Raw genomic sequence first — 18,451 nt, 5'->3', positions numbered from 1 at the left:
CACTCTGAATAGTGCCTGTTAAGTGAATCAGGAACTAACTGATGATAAAGAATAGAAGACGCCCCTTCAGCTGTTGTTTTGCAAGCAGAGGCTTGGATCCACAGCAACTAAAGCAACAGAATAGAAGTAGGCTCAAAGTTATTTGAGTGTATGAGGAACATGTATCAAAGTCGCAAAATGGATTGCCAAAAAGCAAGTATGCTGAGTGGTTCTAGTACTTCAACACATCAGCTAATGACGAAGTGAATATTTTTCTCTACATTATGCTTTCCTATAGTTAGCAATACAAACGACGCATGTCCATTTCCTTTCTTATTTCTCTTCCTCTATTGCTGCTTGTCAGACTCTTTTCTTCTGCCAGTAACAAGATATCAACAATTATCTTTCTTTCTATAAAGAAAGAAATGCCAAATTAAACCCTCACCATTTCCTATTTTTGCATTCATCTTTCAGTCAAGTACTATTACTGAACGGATGTTAAAATCTCAAAAAAGTGAACGACATCCTTTTAAACATGCAAAATGGCTCTTGGAACAAATTTCATAAGAAACTAATTCTTTCCCCCAAGCAAAGAATTTGTCACCCAAATTGCCTGAGAGAAAACAAGCTGGAAAAACAATATGGAGAGAAAGGATGGAGGGAAGTTAAGGAAGCCCATGAATGCCACCCATATCCCTTTAGATTGTAAGCTCCTTGGGAGCAGGGACTTGATTTTTTCTCCTTACTTATTTAAAATAATTTTACTCCAGTTCTGATTACCACGAGTCCCTCAAGATCACAGTACTGTTACTTAGGGCTGCCTCAAAAATTTGGGGCAAAAAATAGGATTTTGAGGGATACTGAAATCTTCCACCTTGCCCCATGCCCTGTTTGCAGTCCTGGTTTGCTGCTGCTCTGCAGCCATTTTTTTATGCTTCTTTTTCCTTCACGATGTGATCCCAAAACAAACAAGATGATAGCATGGTGTCATGAAACCAAAAAGACTTGGCAACATGACTGTGTCACTGGAAAAAACAACACCAAGCTCAATGTTCTCGGTATGAATTGATATAAGGTGGGAGGAAGGGAAGAGAACATCTTTAGTAGTTATCTGTTAGAATATTTCTTCTCTCCTACACCAGTCAAATGAAGAGACCATCACTGCCACCATCACAGCTGCATTTAAGTATAAATAAAAATGTTGGGAGATCCAACTGCAGATATCCCTGGATAACCTACAACATGGCCTTTAATCCCCTGGACACTGAACATCTTCAAAAGTGACACTTGAGAAATGCATCTGAATCTGCTTGGTGTTTTTTTGGTGTCACACACCAATTTATTTATACGGAATATAATTTATACTTGTACCTTGCTTCCTTCTGTGCTAAAGGCAGCTTAAAATAATTAACCAATAAAGAAATTATAAAACAATCAAACATTTAAAATACAGAATGCTGTTAATATGGGAAGGAATTCGGGGGGGGGGGAATCCCCGAATATACCTCCAAGCCAACACGGTTCTTATATTTGTGTTCAGAGCAGATTTTAAAACAAAGCTGATTTAAGCAGCACTAATCCCTGGCTACAATCTTAGAAATAATGTTTTAAGGACCATTTCCAGTGAACCAAATTGAACCTGTAGTTCCTCCCAGTGATCTGCTCTGCCAGCTGCCCTCATACCAACAAGATTCCCAAAGGATGATATTCGATAGCCATAAAACATTAGAATTATTGATCACCTAGATCTAACTTCTATTTTATTCATATAAATATTTGTAGCTGCTGTTCTGTCCCAGAAATGGGACCTCCAATAATAAAACCAATTAAATTAACCAAAACATGAGAATAAAAGCAAAGAAATCCAACAGCAACAAAATCATCTAAGGGAGGCCAAAACAAAAAAGAATAACTCAGACAAAGGCTTGCTGAAAGAGTGCCATTTTCATCTTCTTACAAACGGCAAAGAAAGAGGGAGTCAACTGAATGTCTAAGAGCAAGAAGTTCCAGAACCATCTGGCCGTCTACCACATACTCACCCAACTTTCCTCTGGTGGGAATGGGGCACAGAGCAGGTCTTCCCTCATGACTGCTGTGTAAGTAAGTTCATATGGAAAGTGGTAGTTTTTTAAAGTTCAACACTAGTACTTTGAATTAGGCCTAAACTGTATTGGGAGCCAGTGAAGAGTATAGAAAATTGGTATAACATGGTCAAAAATCCTGTCTCCTGTCAATAGCTTAGCCTAATATTTTGCACCAACCTGTATTTTCAAACATGTATCAAAGCTGGCCCCATTTACAGCATATTCTGTATAAATAAGTGTAAAGTGATGTACATTGGGGCAAAAAAATCTTAATTTCACATGTACACTGATGTAGTCTGAATAGGCAAGGACAATCCAGGAAAGAGATCTTGAAGGCATGGTGAATAGCTCAATGAAAATCAATGTATGGCAATCAAGAAGACAAATTCCATGACAGGGATTATTAGGAAAGTTAAAATAAAGCAGCCAGTATCATAATGCCTTTTTATACATCTATGGTGTGGCTACCTATGGAATACTGCATACAGTTCTGGTCATAAAAGATATGGTAGAACTGGAAGAGATGCAGGAAAGAGCAATCAGAATGATCAAATGGTGAAAGTACTTTTCCTCTGAGGAAGGTTAAAGCATTTGTGGCTTTTTGGTTTAGAAAGAAAATATGACTAAGCAGGGCATGCCAGAGGTTTATAAGAGTATGACTGGTGTGGAGAATGCAGATAGAAGTTTCTTTCCCTCTTTCATTATACTAGAATTTGGGGTCACCCAATGGAACTGACTGGTAGCAAATTTTGGACAAACAGAAGGAAATATTTCTTCACATAGCATTTAAATAGCTAACAAAACTGAGTGCCCCAAAATGTGATGATGGCTACCGTATGAAAAGGTTTTTTAAAAGGGCATTAGACAAATTCATAAAAACTATGTCTACTAATGGCCAATAACCATGATGGCTGGCTACATTACTTCTTGGTTCAGAGGCTCTATGCCTCTGAGTACCAGTGGCTGCAGAGCAAATATTGGGGAGGGCTCCTCATAAGAACAGCCCTGCTGGATCAGGCCCAAGGCCCATCTAGTAGAGCATACCGTTTCGCACAGTGGCCCACAAGTGGCCCTCCTCTCTTCACATCTTCCTTATAGCCAGCCAAATTCCTCTAGGAAATTCTCTACTGGCAACAGAATGGCAGACTAGATGAACCTCTAGCTTGGATCCTGCAGATGTCTTTTGCTCGCCCTGCACTATCAGCTCTTTCTTGAATTCCTCCAGTAACCCCACACTGCAATCAATTGCTCTATACATATTACACCTCTGTGTGTTCTCCCATGGGCTCTAGACTTGAATGGATAAGAAATTTGAAACACGGCTATTCCACTGGATCAAAGCTTGGAATACCCCTATAATATGCTGCCATGCCCCAATTCTGAATTTGTCTTGATCCCTTAGCACTTGGACACCTACATAGACTTGACTTTTCCACCAAGGCCACCTATGCCCAAGGTCAAGAAAGAAAGAAAGAAAGAAAGAAAGAAAGAAAGAAAGAAAGAAAGAAAGAAAGAAAGAAAGAAAGGCAATGCTATCATTTTGGTATTGTATTATGTGAAGGAAAGAATTAGTGTAGAAAAGGAATAGGCAATGCATTTTCTATTGTTAACTGCCAGCTGGACTCTAGCGTAGAAAAATACTCTTGAAATTTCCTTAAAGAGGGTGGTGTGTGTGTGTGTTTTAAAATACCTTGCTAATACAGAAATCTCCACAGTAATAAAATAAATTCCACTTGAGCTCAATGGACAGCTTGAGTGTGTTACAGTAGGGCCACTTTCCACACCATTCCTTGAATTCCTATTAAGACCTCTCCTACTCACAGCAGCAGCAGCTTCTGCTTAGATCTCCAACAAACCCTCTTTCTTTGCATTTAAGTTTTTATAAAACACATTCTGACTTGGCATAATGGAACAAAAAGGATCCAGTTTCCATTTCTGTATTTCCTTGTCTGCTCCCACATTCTGCATTCTCTCACATAAATACTGCAATCGTCATGCTGTTAAACACCCCATGTGAGAGACATTTGGAAAGAAATCTAAAACTGTCTCTGCCAAGTGACAGTGCTCCCTAAAACTCCCCATGGCAGGAAGCTCTGGGAGACCCACTCAGTTTCTGCCCACATATCCACCCCTTCACCTGTCACCGGTCATGCCTCATCCCTAATAGTTCAGAGATATCTTATACAATCATAATTTAATTTCAGGTCACCTGTGGAACTGAATTGCTATTGTTACTCTAAATATTTGCATTTAAAGATTGTGTCATTGTGCTCTTATTAGTAAACAAAATTAACTGGAAAAAGTTTCCTCAGGGAAAATCAAAGTACAAAAAGCAACAAATAAGTCATTTGTACATTTGTATAGACATTAATGATAATGTTATAAGTTTGCATGAAAATCACATTTATCTTGTACTGAATATCTATGAATATCTATGTTTTTGAAGAAACCTAAATCATGATTTATATCCTGAATTAAGAATGATAAAGCTTTTCAGTAATAATTTTGCCTTCACACAATATTCTAAAGCCAATACTTGGTGACAAAACTGACTTTTTGTCCTGGTGAATAGGTTTGGGGACTCGATTCATTTGTATCTTTTAAACATATATTCTGCACACTGGAGAAAAATGGCTATGTCAGCTTGCTTTGCTTTCTGATCTGAGAGCAAAAAGGATGGGAAGCATTCTCCAAATACCTTTAAAAATCAAATTCCTTTAGTCTGGATGGAGAATTGGAGAGGAGAACACTACAACACGTGTGCTTGTGAGCTTTCTCAAGAGGTTTTGTCAGAGATTATTGAGTACATATTCAGCATTTTGCTGATTTTGTATTGTCAAGTCTTACAGCACCAATCCTCCCCCTTATCCCTGGCTGGCACCAACAGCAACAGACCATCTCTGCAATCCAAATCGTAAGATGAAAATATCTGTGAAACAGGAAGTACTATAAAAATCACAATTCATGAATAGTTGAACTATTCCAAACTTCTGTAGGTTTAATTTTTTTTTAACTGTGAACTATTACCCAGAACATCAAAGAACACTCAGCACAACTCACACAGGACAGATAAAACGATGAGAAACAAACAAAAAGTTCTAAGTAGGACTAACTGAGTATACTTTCCACTTCTTTCAACACAGTGAATCTCATAGCATCCCATGGAAGTGTAGCAGAACATATCGCCACCTACAGCCAGTTTGAATCAGATTTAACTGCTTCTAATTTGAATGGATATCTTCCTTCAAAATGGAGAATAGAAGTAAAAGTACCATCATCAGGATCCCCTAGGAACTGCCCCAAAATGTACTGTTAAGTTTCATTTGTATTGGTCTGTAAACCCAATGGTTTCTGGGGAAGAGATGGGCACACGGACACACATATACACAATTTATATAATTGATTAATTGCTTTCCTTTTATTCAGCAAATACATTCAGTCTATGTGAACACTAGATATAGAAATGTCTGATGAAAACTGGAGCAAAGGGTCAAAGGGCAGATGGGTCCTTTGGGGACTTTCTTTAAGGTAGGAAAGGAGCTAGAAATAAGGAACGAATGAGCTCATCATAGAGAACTTCTGTCTCCTTTAATATATTCATGATCACTGCTGTGGCAGAGTATCAGTCCTCTTAGCAACCCTCTCAACTCACGCCTGCCTTGAGGTTGCATTTATCTTGTAAAGATACTATACTTCCTGAGCACTCAAAGTGAACATTTTTCTACAGGAAGATACAGTATTGACCCCAGGCATGAATTAGTAAATTCACCCCTTTAGTGAAGGTGAATTAACTGTAAATCTGCAAAAATTTACAGATATAAAGTGCTAGAGAGGTTTCTTCTATTGGGTCTATTATCACAGCAGCAAATTAGATACACATACATCCCAATCTAGCTTTAGTCATGCCTAAAAGCAGTAAGCATGACTAATAATATCAGAATATGGAATGGGATGTGCATTTTAATATGCATCCATTTAAAGCAATGCAGTGCAGACAGATGGCTTCTACAGTTGAATATACATTCTGATATGTATTTGAATGTGCATCAAATTTAGTCTAGCAGTTCCTGATCCAGCAACTGATAAGCATGCAGGAGCCTGTTTATGCACATGGATCTCTCCTTCACTGAATCAGGACAATTGGTCATAATCCTGATCCCTCTGCCAAGCAGCAGTAGTCCATTAAAATCTGCAGTTTCTTTAGGATAATAAACAAAAGAGCAAACCTGAACACATGTCCAGCAATCACTATGACTAAATCAACCAGAAAACACACACTAGGCTACTAAGTACATGAGATCCATAATTTAGTAAATTATAATATTATATGAATATTAATGTATAATCATGTGTGTGTATGTCATATATCATTTGAACTACCTTCTCTGCTAACAACTCTCTGATTTTACTTGCTTGAAGGCGAAACTTTATCAGCTGAGACTCCAAAGCTATACATCTTTCTTTCCAGTTGATTGTCTCTTCTAGCTCAAGTAGTTCTGCCATATCGATGATCTGGAAAAAAGAAGTGTTTAGAAAATGTTCAATATAATCGTGCTGTCTTTCTTAGTATAGGTACATGAGATGTTCCTGCATATCTTATTATAATAAGTTTCATAAAAGCAGAAGGTTGGTCAATCAACCAGTTGCGCGCGCACGAACACACATTCACAAAGCTTCAATTTTTGCTCCAAATTACTATGTACAAAGTAAACTTATCATGATTACATAACTAAATATTTAGATTTTCTGTATGCTAATTATAGTATGTGAATGAACAACATAGTGTATACGAGTTAGGGATGTGCACGGAACCAGGCGGGGGTGGTTCGATGGTGGGGAGGGTGCAATTACCCCTCCCTCCGCTTTCCCCCCACCAGCACTCGGTATTTGCAAAGTCCTATGGGGCAGCAGCATACCTCCCTGCCACCCTGTCCTCTTCCTGGCCAGAAGTAGCTGGTCCCCGTGTGCACACCATGCTAATTGGGCAGGCTTGTGAGTGTGGCGTGCACACTCCCGGTGTGAACACATGTGCCAGCTACTTCCGGCCATGGAGGTACACTGCCACCCCATAGGACTTTGCAAATACTGAGCACCGCCAGGGGAAAAGCAGAGGAAGGGTTAAGTGCACCCTCCCCCACCCTTAAAGTACAACACCCCCCCACCTTCGAACGTTGAACCTCCCAGTATTTGAACCTGTTTGGAGGCCCGTAAAAGGGCCTCCGAACAGGTTTGTGCACATCCCTAATAAAAGTTTGCTGTCAGCCAGAATAAGAAACCTAAAACACAGTTCACCATTGGACTAAAAGCTTTCCAGTAAAAGTGGGCATTACATTTTAGAGAATGGTTAACCTTCCAATTCATAGTGACTAGATAACCACAATTGTTTATGACCTATTTGTTTTTACTGGCTGACCTACAGACCAAAGATGCAGAGGTCAGTCCAACAGAACTTTCCAATTAACTACACAGGTGAAGTGGCCATTTTTTACACCCTTCCCTTTCCTCTGTGTAATCCCCAAATATGTTCTTGAAGGTTGTGCAACCCTTAGGTACTATTTTCAGATGGCACAGAGGGCTTCACTGCACTGGTGCAGTTAGTTGGGAAGTTCTATTAGGCTGCTCTCTCACTGCACCAGCGTATCCTTGCTCTGTATGTCAGCCGTTGCTCAACTGACTGGAACAAGCGCTTTGTAAGGGCAGGCAGTCACCAGAAATAATGAGGAAAGGGAAGCAAAAGCGACCAATCACAGGTATGATTTGGGTCAGCTGAATGGGGGGGAAAGACAAAATTCGGCTGGTCATCAAGCCTCATGAAACTTGAGTCCAACTGTCTCAACAGCTCCAGTGCAAACCTCTCAATTTGGTCTACAACTGTTCCCGATATCATTATCCCAAACAATCATTATTTTTTACTGCCAAACAGGTTCACTGAGATTTCTGGTTTTAAGGGCTTTTTTGTCGTGCATAACAGAGGTCTTATGGAAACTAATTTTCTGAACATGTGACAGTGAATACAACAAGATGATAAACAGGGTTGAATTGTTTAGTGTTCTAGCAAATAAACATTCATCTGAGATACAAATATAATGTATAACTTATGTAAAGCTGGAGACTGACCATGATTTTTATGAGGATTTTGTTAATTATAACAACAAATTATTTGCTTTGGGTTTTCCAGAAGGCATGGGGCTATGGAAATATTTGCTGGCACAATATATGTTGTTTACAATTGCAAAGTGAATGATCTTACTTATGAGTCAATGATTTCCCGTCTCTTGTTCAGTTTCTCAAGGGAAAAATAAATGAGTTCATCACTTTGGTTTGTCTAAGTGTTCTGATTCAGCACTGTGAACCTACGCACATTTTCCCTCCGGTGCCGATTCCATTTTCAAAGCAAAGACTTTTCTAAACTAATATAGTCAGTTAAAACATTAGATTATAATTGTGACATAGACACTAATTCTGACAAGTCTGATAAGATTTTTATATACTTCAAGCAGTTATATATAAGAATCAAATATTTTCTCTCCTCCTGAATAGACTGGGATGGTTTAGCTCTTTTGTCCTTATTTAAATAATGGGATTTGTTTTCTCTATTATTAATTTCTTAGATCTCAGTTAACAGATTGAACAAGGCATCAGCAGCATGATGCAAAATGGAAAGGAAGCAAGACTAAAGATCTGGACTTTAAAATCTATATACTTGATACAAGCTTGGAGCCTTTATAATGAAAGTCACAGAAGAGAGTGAAAATTTGTTCCTATTTAAAACTCAGGAAAACACCCAGTGACTTCAATCAGGTCAGGGTTTTGCCCAAAATACTTTCCTAACGCACAATGTAAACAAACATAAAATAGAAGAACTTTACTACTTTTCACTATAGCAGCTCATTTCACCTCCATTTAGAACAGACATATCCTTTCAAAATAAAGGAACAGAAAAACTTTATTTTAAACAAATCAACTTCTTTAAAGTGAGTGGATAGTTGTATTTTGAAATTTTCAGCAAAGAAAACTGGAAATAAGAGTTTCCATTTTCTACCATCTGCAACAGGATACTATAACACATCATTTCAGTGAGTGGGCGATTTCTTAGTGATGTGACAATGCTACTGAATTTCAAGGCAGTGATATTATGGGTTTGTCCAGACAGACACTTTAGACACTAAAAAACACTGGCTATTTTGTTCCTTATTGTCTCTAGAGCATTCTGGCATCCAGTTAGAAATGGTGCAAAGGTAGGGAGGTGGTGATTGTCTACTTTCAGAGCAGTAGGGACTGTCTTTATCAGTGTAACCTGTCTGCATTTGTTCTAGCTAAGGTAGAGTTGTCAGTTTCCCTTCCTTCACCAACCTGACATAATGGGCAACTATCTCATACAACAATGTAGGAACATGTCTCCCTTTTAGATATAAGCATCTGTGAACACATCTAGATGTTGGTAAGAGAGCTGGTTACATTTAATCATGATAAACTTGTATATACAAGTATATTACCCATTAGAGTCTCAACCCAGAGGGTTATTAATTATCCCCAAGCTTTCTTAATCTAAAGAATATGCCATTCCACTCCCTGTACTAGGCTCCTTTAAATTCCCCTGCAATTCAAGGCTGTTCTCTTATCACAAGGCAAAAGAGCATTGACCACGTTCCCAGCTTGAGAACAGTTTAGAAATTCTGGGAGGCTGGCCAGTATGAGGAGCAGAAGAATCTCGGGGGTGGGTTTTCAGGGTGTAGAGGATGATGTTATGGACTTTCCGTCTGCTCCATTTGTCTCTGCGCTCCTCTCTAGATGAACTATGGCAGAGTAAAAACAAAAGTCGGGTTTCGAGAGATGAGAAGCCCAGAATAGCACCCACGACTAAATCTGAGCCTTGGAACCTGGGGTAAGCCTCAACCGGTTGCAAACAGCAAGGCTCAGCTCTGGAATTATGTGAATAATGAAGGAAGAGGCCACTGTGCATGTGTAGAGTGGCTTTTCTTCAGCACATACGGTAGTCTGAACACTATTTGAGCAGCAGCATTTCCAGGGCAGATTTGTGTGGTGTCCACGCAGACTTGAGTCCCAGCATTTCTTTTCAAACGTAAGCTCTGGATGTCTTGCAGTGCTTTTATACCACACCATCTGATGAAAGAGCCAGCATGGTGTAGTGGTTAGAGTGCTGGACTAGGACTGGGGAGACCTGAGTTCAAATCCCCATTCAGCCATGAAACTAGCTGGGTGACTCTGGGCCAGTCACTTCTCTCTCAGCCTAAACTACTTCACAGGGTTGTTGTGAAAGAGAAACTCAAGTATGTAGTACTCCGCTCTGGGCTCCTTGGAAGAAGAGTGGGATATAAATGTATAATAATAATAACAACAATAACAACTTAGCTGGCCGGCAACCAACTTTATCACACACCTCCACTTTGATACCCTGTTTCCCCGAAAGTAAGACCTACCCCGAAAGTAAGACCTAGCAGTAATTTCTGATGTACCGCTAATTGCCCTAGTGCATTTTTGGGGGCTAAAATTAATATAAGACACTGTCTTATTTTCGGGGAAACACGGTACCAGATGCTGCTCCTGATGTCTAAACAAAGAAGTCAGAAGGTCCAAAAGCTCCTTCCCCCAAACCCTTGCTTGTAGTTACTCTAGGGAAGAGGAAGGCACTCTTCACATGTTCAAAGGCACTCTTCACATGCTCAGAGGCACTAGCCTACTTCACTATCCCTTCGCCTATTCCATGGCTGTATCCCGACATCTGGTTCAAATGAGAGCCCTAACATCAAGGCATGTTTCTTACCAGGGATAAGTTCTAAGCAGGCACTTAATCCAGTGACACACTTTCTCCGACCGCCTCTCGACAGGCGAAGGAGAATCAGAGGCGGCAGAGCCAAGAGACTGAGTCCTGGCTGGATCCAATCTCGACATTTAGGGAACTTATTAATTATTATTATTAGTAGTAGTAGTGGTAATAGTAAGTCTCTTTCCCCCTCTGTCGATCCCATCCCAGCGCAGCTGCTGGGCCAGGGGGAGAGAAAGAGGGGAGGGAGGCAGGGCGAGGGGAGTCAGCTTGACTCCTGGGGCGCCCAGCAAAGCGCTTGCTGGCTGCCTCGTCCCTCGGTCTTCGCTCTCGCAGCGTCCCGGTCTCTGTGCAGGGGGGAAAAGTTAAACCAACCTCAGGGGGTGGCCGGCGGCGGCCTCCGGCTCCTCGGCGGGGAGGACTCCCACTGCTGGGGCCCGCGCCTCGTCCGCTCTCAGCGAGGTTTCTCGACGGAAGCCACGCCGGTCCTCCCAGCCCCATCCATTCCCCGCTGTTGTCCGTGGTGGGGCAGGCGGCGAGGGGCCTGGGCTGAGCGGCAGCCGCGCCGGCCATTCAGCAGCTGTTTAGGCGGGACTTGGAGGAGCCCTCCAGCCTCCCGGCAAGGCGGGGGTTGCGGGCTGCTGCTTCTTCGGGCCAAGGGCTCCAAGGGGTCGAGCTGAGCCGAACGGGGCGGAACGGACGGCGGCCCGACGGCTTCTCGCTCAGGGAGAGAGAGAGAGAGAGAGGGCTGCCCTCCCCAGAGAGGGATTCCCTTTCTTCGGAAAGGGCCCCCACCCCGAAGCCTGCCTGGAGGGCACGTGCAGCCCCCCCACCCGTGCAGAATTAGGCCTGGACTTCGTCTCATCACCGAGGAGCTTAGCCGCGCCTAACTGCGCGCCCAGGCTCTCTTCTGTGCCTGCCTGCCTGCCTGCCTGCCTCACTCACTCCTTTCCTCACTTCTAAACTCACTCCGCAACAGGAGAAGTGTCTCTGGACTCCAGCCTCCCTACAAGGGACTGCTCAGGCTCGGAAGCCATGTGCAAAGGGATTGGCTGTGTGTGGTTAGCAAGGGGGTTAGCAAGGTCCGCACACAGGGCAAAAGAAAGACGTCCACACATGCGGTAGTGCGGCATGCTTAGGGTTGCCAGCAGGTCATTGCCAGAATGAATGAGGGGCGACACAAGTTCCAGAATGAGAGACACGTTTGTGGGGGCTGGGGCTGGGAGGTGTCAGCAGTGGGAATCGAGAGCCTGAGTATCACTGGCGTATATGTAATTGAATTATATGCTGCTGGATAAATGAGGGACAAATGCTGTCCCCCTAGGGATCAACATTTCATCCCTGAAATAGCAATAGCACTTACATTTATATACCACTCTATAGCTGGAAGCTCTCTAAGCAGTTTACAATGATTTAGCATATTGCCCCCAACATTCTGGGTACTCATTTTACCGACCTGGGAAGGACGGAAGGCTGAGTCAACCTTGAGCCCCTGGTCAGGATCGAACTTGTAACCTTCTGGTTACAGGGCAGCAGTTTTACCACTGCGCCACCAGGGGCTCTTTTGAGGGACATCCTGCGCAATGAGGGACAGTTGGCAATCCTATCTTAGAGACAGTCAGGCCATTGATTGGTTCATTTCGCTCAGTATTGTTTTTACACTGACTACCAGAGGTGGTGCACTTGGATAATTTGGGAGCCTGGACCTAAAGGCATTTGGAGGCCCATCTCCACCCACACAAGCAGTATTTTTAATACCACCACACCCCCTGGAACAGACTAAAAAGGATTTGGCCCCCCCTTAAGTGGTGCAGCAGGGAAATGCTTGACTAATAAGCAGAAGGTTGCAAGTTCGAACCCCTGCTGGTACTATATCGAGCAGCAGTGATATAGGAAGATGCTGAAATGCATCATCTCATACTGCGTGGGAGGAGGCAATGGTAAACCCCTCCTGTATTCTACCAAAGAAAACCACAGGGCTCTGTGGGCGCCAGGAGTCAAAATTGACTTGACGGCACACTTTACTTTTAGGGTGTATGGAGGCCCTGGACTTTGGCCCAAAAGTCCAGGGGTAAGAGTGCCTCTGCTGACTACTTGCAATGGCCTTCCATAGTTTCAGGCACTTCCTAGCCCTACCAAGAGATTCCCAGGACTAAACCTGGGACCTCCTTCATGCAAAGCCCTTGCACTCTTCCACTTAGCTAGGGTCCTTCTTCCCCTATGATTCTTAAAATAGGCAGGAGCCATCTAGACTAAGTTAGTCATGGCTCTTTGAAATTAATGGGACTTAATGTTAATCATAACTACCATATTTACCTGAATCGAAGACTACTCTGAATTTAAGACCTCCTTTAAAAGTAGAGGTTTTAAGACCCCCTTAAAAAGTAGAGGTTAAAATACACGTATTCCTGTATTTACTCAAAAGGAACAGGACTCTGAATTTAAGACAACCTCCTGATTTCAAATATCAAAAACTTGGGGGAATCCTTGGATTCAAGTAAATACAGTAACTTGTTTGTTTGTCTCAGTGGTACCTAGTCATGACCAACTTAGTCTGGATCCTTTCCTATGTTTCTAGCAGACTAAGCCCTGGCATTAGTCTAGCAGACTAAGTCCTGGTGCTAAATCCTGACCCTGGCTGAAATTCACAGATGCTTTTGCACATAAAGTCCTACATAATAAGACTTGGGATGCTGCAATGGGACATGTTATGCATGTTGCCAATTTGATTTTAATGTTTTATATTGTATTTTATTGAACCTATTTTGTTGACCTGTTCCCTGTTAATGCTTGTGGCAAATGTAACATCCTTGATTCCTCCCATGTGTTTCTGGATTTGGCCCCAGCAATGGACATCTTGTTTTTTGCTCATGATAACAAACACTGATCAGATAAAAAATGCATCCTATTTCCTACAGGGATCAAATAGGTGCCTAGAGGATGCACACATGCAAAGTTGGGCAAGTAGGTGGTAAAGATTCCCAGTCCCACCCACCCCCTGTTGCCCAATGGCAACTAGTATTGAATACCATATAATACTAAAGTTCCATATAGCCATAATGCCTAATAGCCATTGGATGTTTCCAGTTCTCTTTTAAAGCCATCACCATATCTTGCGCAGCAAATTCCACATATTAATTACTCATTAGCTGTCTTCAGATGTTATTTTTTAAGAGATGCTGTTGTACTTGCATACAACATCCTGAGAGCATGCCCGCAGCTGACATGCTCAGAAGCCCCGCCCACTGGCCATTTTTACCACATTTGTCTGAAGAGACATGCTGTAACCATGGACAGATTATTTGCCTTCCGATTACAGAAAGAATCTATCCATGGTTACAACATACAGTATGTCTCTTCACTTCAGACAAATGCTTTAAGTGTGGCGAGCAGGTGCTTTAAGCGGCTTCTGAGCATATCAGCATGGGGGTAGGGCTTGTGGGCACACTCTCAGGATGCTGTAGACCAGGGATTCTCAACGTTGGGTCCCCAGGTGTTATTGGACTTCAACTCCCATAATCCCCAACCAAAGGCCACTGGGGATGGGGATCATGGGAATTGAAGTCCAGTAACATCTGGGGACCCAACATTGAGAATCCCTGCTGTAGTAGACGACTACAGCATCCCTTTTCAAAATAACGTCGCATTGTGTGAAGAATAATGTTCTTTTTGTCTGACCTGACTCTACTGCTAAATCAATTTAACGGATGATCCTAAGTGCTCTGATTGGCCCTGATGATACAGAGCTCCTTTTAAGCTCTCTAACGCTGCTCATACAGGCATATGTGTAAAGAAATAGTGTGAGAAAGGCTCATATGAATGTAGTTGGAGGATAGTGAGGGCATAAGAGTGCTTACACATGAGAGGTTAAATAACATTTTGTACTGCCACCATCCATGACCCCATTGTAAAACCAACATTGCCTACAATGTACAATTTTCTGCATTCCTTCCCGGAATTCACACGTGGCAAATGTGTGAGAAACTCAAATGGGGGTGTGCAAATGCCTGAAGCAAACCAATCTGAAATTGGTTGAACATTTCTAACTCATCATGTCATCATGTGAACTTTAAATTTGCATTATAGGGCCAAGGAATGCAAAAATACTTCTTGGCCATTTTTTTCACACGAGGCTTAATTGTGCTGTTAAGCCACTCTCACACAATTTGTGCCACATGTGTGATTATAGTTAATGCAGGCTGGAACGCGGAAGCAAATGGAATGTACGTTGTAGCACTGAAGGTCATGCACTCGTGTTATAGACCAATTTAAGCAAATAGCTATTTCTTTATATATGTATATATATATGAATGATGGTTATACCTACTATCTTCATGACAAGCTGGAAAAATTAAGGCTGCAGTTTCCTATGCATACTTACCTGGGAATAAGCTCCATTGGAAGGAAGTGGGTCCTTCTTCCAGTAAGCGTACATAGGCTGCACATTTGGATTGGCTATAGTTATCTGTAGGTAGTAGTGGGAAAATTCTGAAACCCCTGAATGTTTACTTTCATGAGAAGAAATGGTTCTCTGCTACCCCCCACAATTTTAGAATACTGTTGTTCTTCAACAGATTTTAACCCAACTTCATATTTCTAAATGTAAATCCGGGAGATGATTGGGCTTTCCCCAAAGCAAGGAAACACTTCCTAAATGTGAGGACTTTTATATTATCTATGGCTGCAAAATTTAATAAATTAGACTAATAAATTAAAACCTTTAATCAGCTAAAAATGGTCTCAATAAACTGGACAGCAGATTAAAAAAATATAAGCTGCCAAGCAACAACATAAGAAGCAGCATTTCAAAAGAGGCACCCATCCTGCTTTTATTTCACACTGGAAACATGCAAAATCTAAAACCAAAGGAAGTATTATTCTTGCTATTCTTTTAAATTTATATTTATTTATAATTTATAATGTATTATGTATTTATTGAATGTATATACCACCTAGTATAAAAATCTCTAGGCGATGTACAGAATTAAAACATAAAATATAACACATTTAAAATCCATAAGAAGATAAAAATCATAGATAAAAACACATTAAAATTTAAAATTCATTTTTAAAAATACAAATATAATCAATTGATTACTCAACTAAAGGACAGGAAATGTCGGACGGACAAGAGGAAGTACTTTTTCATACATCGTATAATTAATCTGGAATTTTCTGCCCTAAAGCTACAAGAGTTAATGTAAGAAGCAAGTTTTGTGTAACTGCTACAGAGCTGGCTATGGCATGTTGCTTCTGTTAAGTCTTACAGTGGTTCCTGAGCCTCCAAAATGTCCCCATAAAGCTGGGGAGTTGTGAGAAAATTCCCTCAAAACTTGCCCATTAGGACCTGGGAAGAGGACAGTACTTCATAACACCAAGATTTTAACTCTGTGTCATACTCTTTCCCCTTCAGAAACAGAACAAGATTATCTGACTAGTGAGGGAGCCACAGCACTAGCATTTTCTTCTGTGGAGATTATCAGATAATTTCCTCCCTCAGAAGCAGAAGGGCTGTCTGTTCTGGGGGAGCAATCTTGAAGCTAAGTAATTTCCTGCTCTTTTCCCTGAAGCCCCTTTCCCCGCTCCTAGCCACTGAATTCTGTTACCTCTGCCCACCTATTAACTGTTTGGGCTCACAAACATTCTTTCCCATTGACTAACATGAGGGCAGTTTGTGGGGTGCGGGATGACCCCACCCCTCTTCTTCTTCTTCAGATTTTTGTGAATCTGGCATAGTGGCAGGTCACCCGAGTCTGCTGGTACCTTCCTCTTGCCCACAGGCACTCTGGTTTTCCATCCATAAGGACTGTAACATTTCCAGCTCTTTCGGAAAAAGAGATAAGATATCATGGGCATGAGCTCATGCACACACAGACCCACACTTACTTTAGGCTGTGATTTAGGAAATAAATGTAGTTTATTATAAAAGTACTACTTCAAGAAGCAGATATTAACTTGCCAGTATTGATTTGGATACAAACTGCATTGTACAGCAATTCGTTCTATGGAATGATTGGCCTTTGGCAAGGATATATGGAGACTGTTGTATGAACTATTGCTACTCCAATTGGCCTCTGGTCAATAAAGGATATTTTTCTTGTTTTCAGACAAAACTGTTTAAAAACCCATGGCTATCTCAGTTTTTCCTATTATTCTCTGAGCAGATACAAGTTTTTCCACCCACTTCTATCAAGTGAAGTATCCAAACAACTTAAATTTAAACAGATGTATGTGTCTCTGCTTGCCTTGATCCCCCCCCCTTTTATACTGTGTAGAATTTATGTTAACAAGGCATGATTGAAAAATAAATTGATGTCAGCATTGATTGAATTGTGGTGACTGAGAACAGTATCCTAACTGAGTGGCATAGGATCTGATGTAAACTCCCTTCCATTAGTGTATGTCGTAATATGCTTTCACCATCTCCACTATGCTGGCACAACTGTGTGACTACACTGGCAGAATGCTACAGCAGTATATCTGTAGTGGTAGCGTAACTCTGACTAGCAGAGGTCCCAAAATGGGGAGCCATGTGGGGATTTAGGGAGTGGATCAGGGAGGAGCTGACTCTCATACAATCCACACTTTGGACACCCCCCCTTCCAACGATAGCATATGATTATACTACGGGATATTTTTGATATATATTGTAATACAGAACTAGTTCATATGAACAACCTCTAACTGGGCAAAGAGGCACCTTTTACCGTGGTGATTCTCTTTATTTAGCAGGGGGAGAGTAACTGGCCCTATCCACCTCCAGCACAGTACTTCCAGTGACTGTTGCTGGTGTGTGTCTTATGTTTCTTTTTAGAATGTGAGCCCTTTGGGGACAGGGAGCCATCTTATTTGTTATTTCTCTTTGTAAACCGCCCTGAGCCATTTTTGGAATGGCAGTATAGAAATCGAATTATTATTATTATTATTATTATTATTATTATTATTATTATTATTATACATGCAAGGAAAATGGGGCTGCACTGAGAACGTGCTGTTGGAGTTTGTAATTATTTTTCAAAGCACCAACAAAGGAAGTTACCCACTCGTTACAGAATAGAGTGCAGAGTTTCGTTGCTGCAGTTATCTAAAGAACATGAATGAAGATTGTTGTACAATCCAAACTAAATAGGTTTATTTGTGAAGTACATTTTGGATAGGAAAGACCTAGCCCTGTCTAAAGGCTACATAATGGATAGGTGGAGAGAGAGAGAGATATGTTTCCATCTACTCTCTAGGAGGAAAGGAAGAGGACTAACTCACTGCAGGAAGTACCTGAGGAGTCAAGGCAGGGGTGATAGAGATGAGGTAAAGCAGGGACAGGTAAGGGGACCCACACTAACTACCTCTACTCCAATGCCCCTAGTGGTCATTAGGATAGTTGGTGCAAAAGGTCGATGCACTGGAACTCCATCTCTGACATGTGCCCACCGCAACATTACTAAAGGATGTGTCAAAGTGATTTTGGCTCACCCTCTAATTGCGTGTGACAAGTATTCATTTGAATAACCCCTCTAATTGCCCCTCTACATGAGCTCCAAAACCCTGTTTAAACCTCCTTGCATGTAGAAGTGGTTATTCATCTGAACTGGCTCAAAGCAAAGCA

General features: G+C 41.5%; 1 protein-coding gene across 3 annotated transcripts in view; it reads right to left on the bottom strand.

Moving 5' to 3' along the window:
- PLEKHH2 (pleckstrin homology, MyTH4 and FERM domain containing H2) overlaps positions 1-11,493 on the bottom strand; it is a 111,986-nt gene extending 100,493 nt beyond the window's left edge. For all 3 annotated transcript variants that reach the window (XM_053311769.1, XM_053311778.1, XM_053311786.1), the window contains exons 1-2: positions 11,224-11,493; positions 6,444-6,575 (exon numbers count right to left, since the gene is read on the bottom strand). In XM_053311769.1, the coding sequence (XP_053167744.1) occupies positions 6,444-6,575; positions 11,224-11,421 (330 nt within the window). In that variant the 5' untranslated portion in view covers positions 11,422-11,493. The remainder of the gene's footprint in view (positions 1-6,443; positions 6,576-11,223) is intronic.
- Positions 11,494-18,451: the final 6,958 nt, after the last annotated feature.

The sequence above is a fragment of the Hemicordylus capensis genome, chromosome 1 (genome assembly GCF_027244095.1).
Source record: "Hemicordylus capensis ecotype Gifberg chromosome 1, rHemCap1.1.pri, whole genome shotgun sequence".
NCBI lineage: Eukaryota > Metazoa > Chordata > Lepidosauria > Squamata > Cordylidae > Hemicordylus > Hemicordylus capensis.
This window is presented reverse-complemented; position numbering and strand designations above follow the sequence as displayed.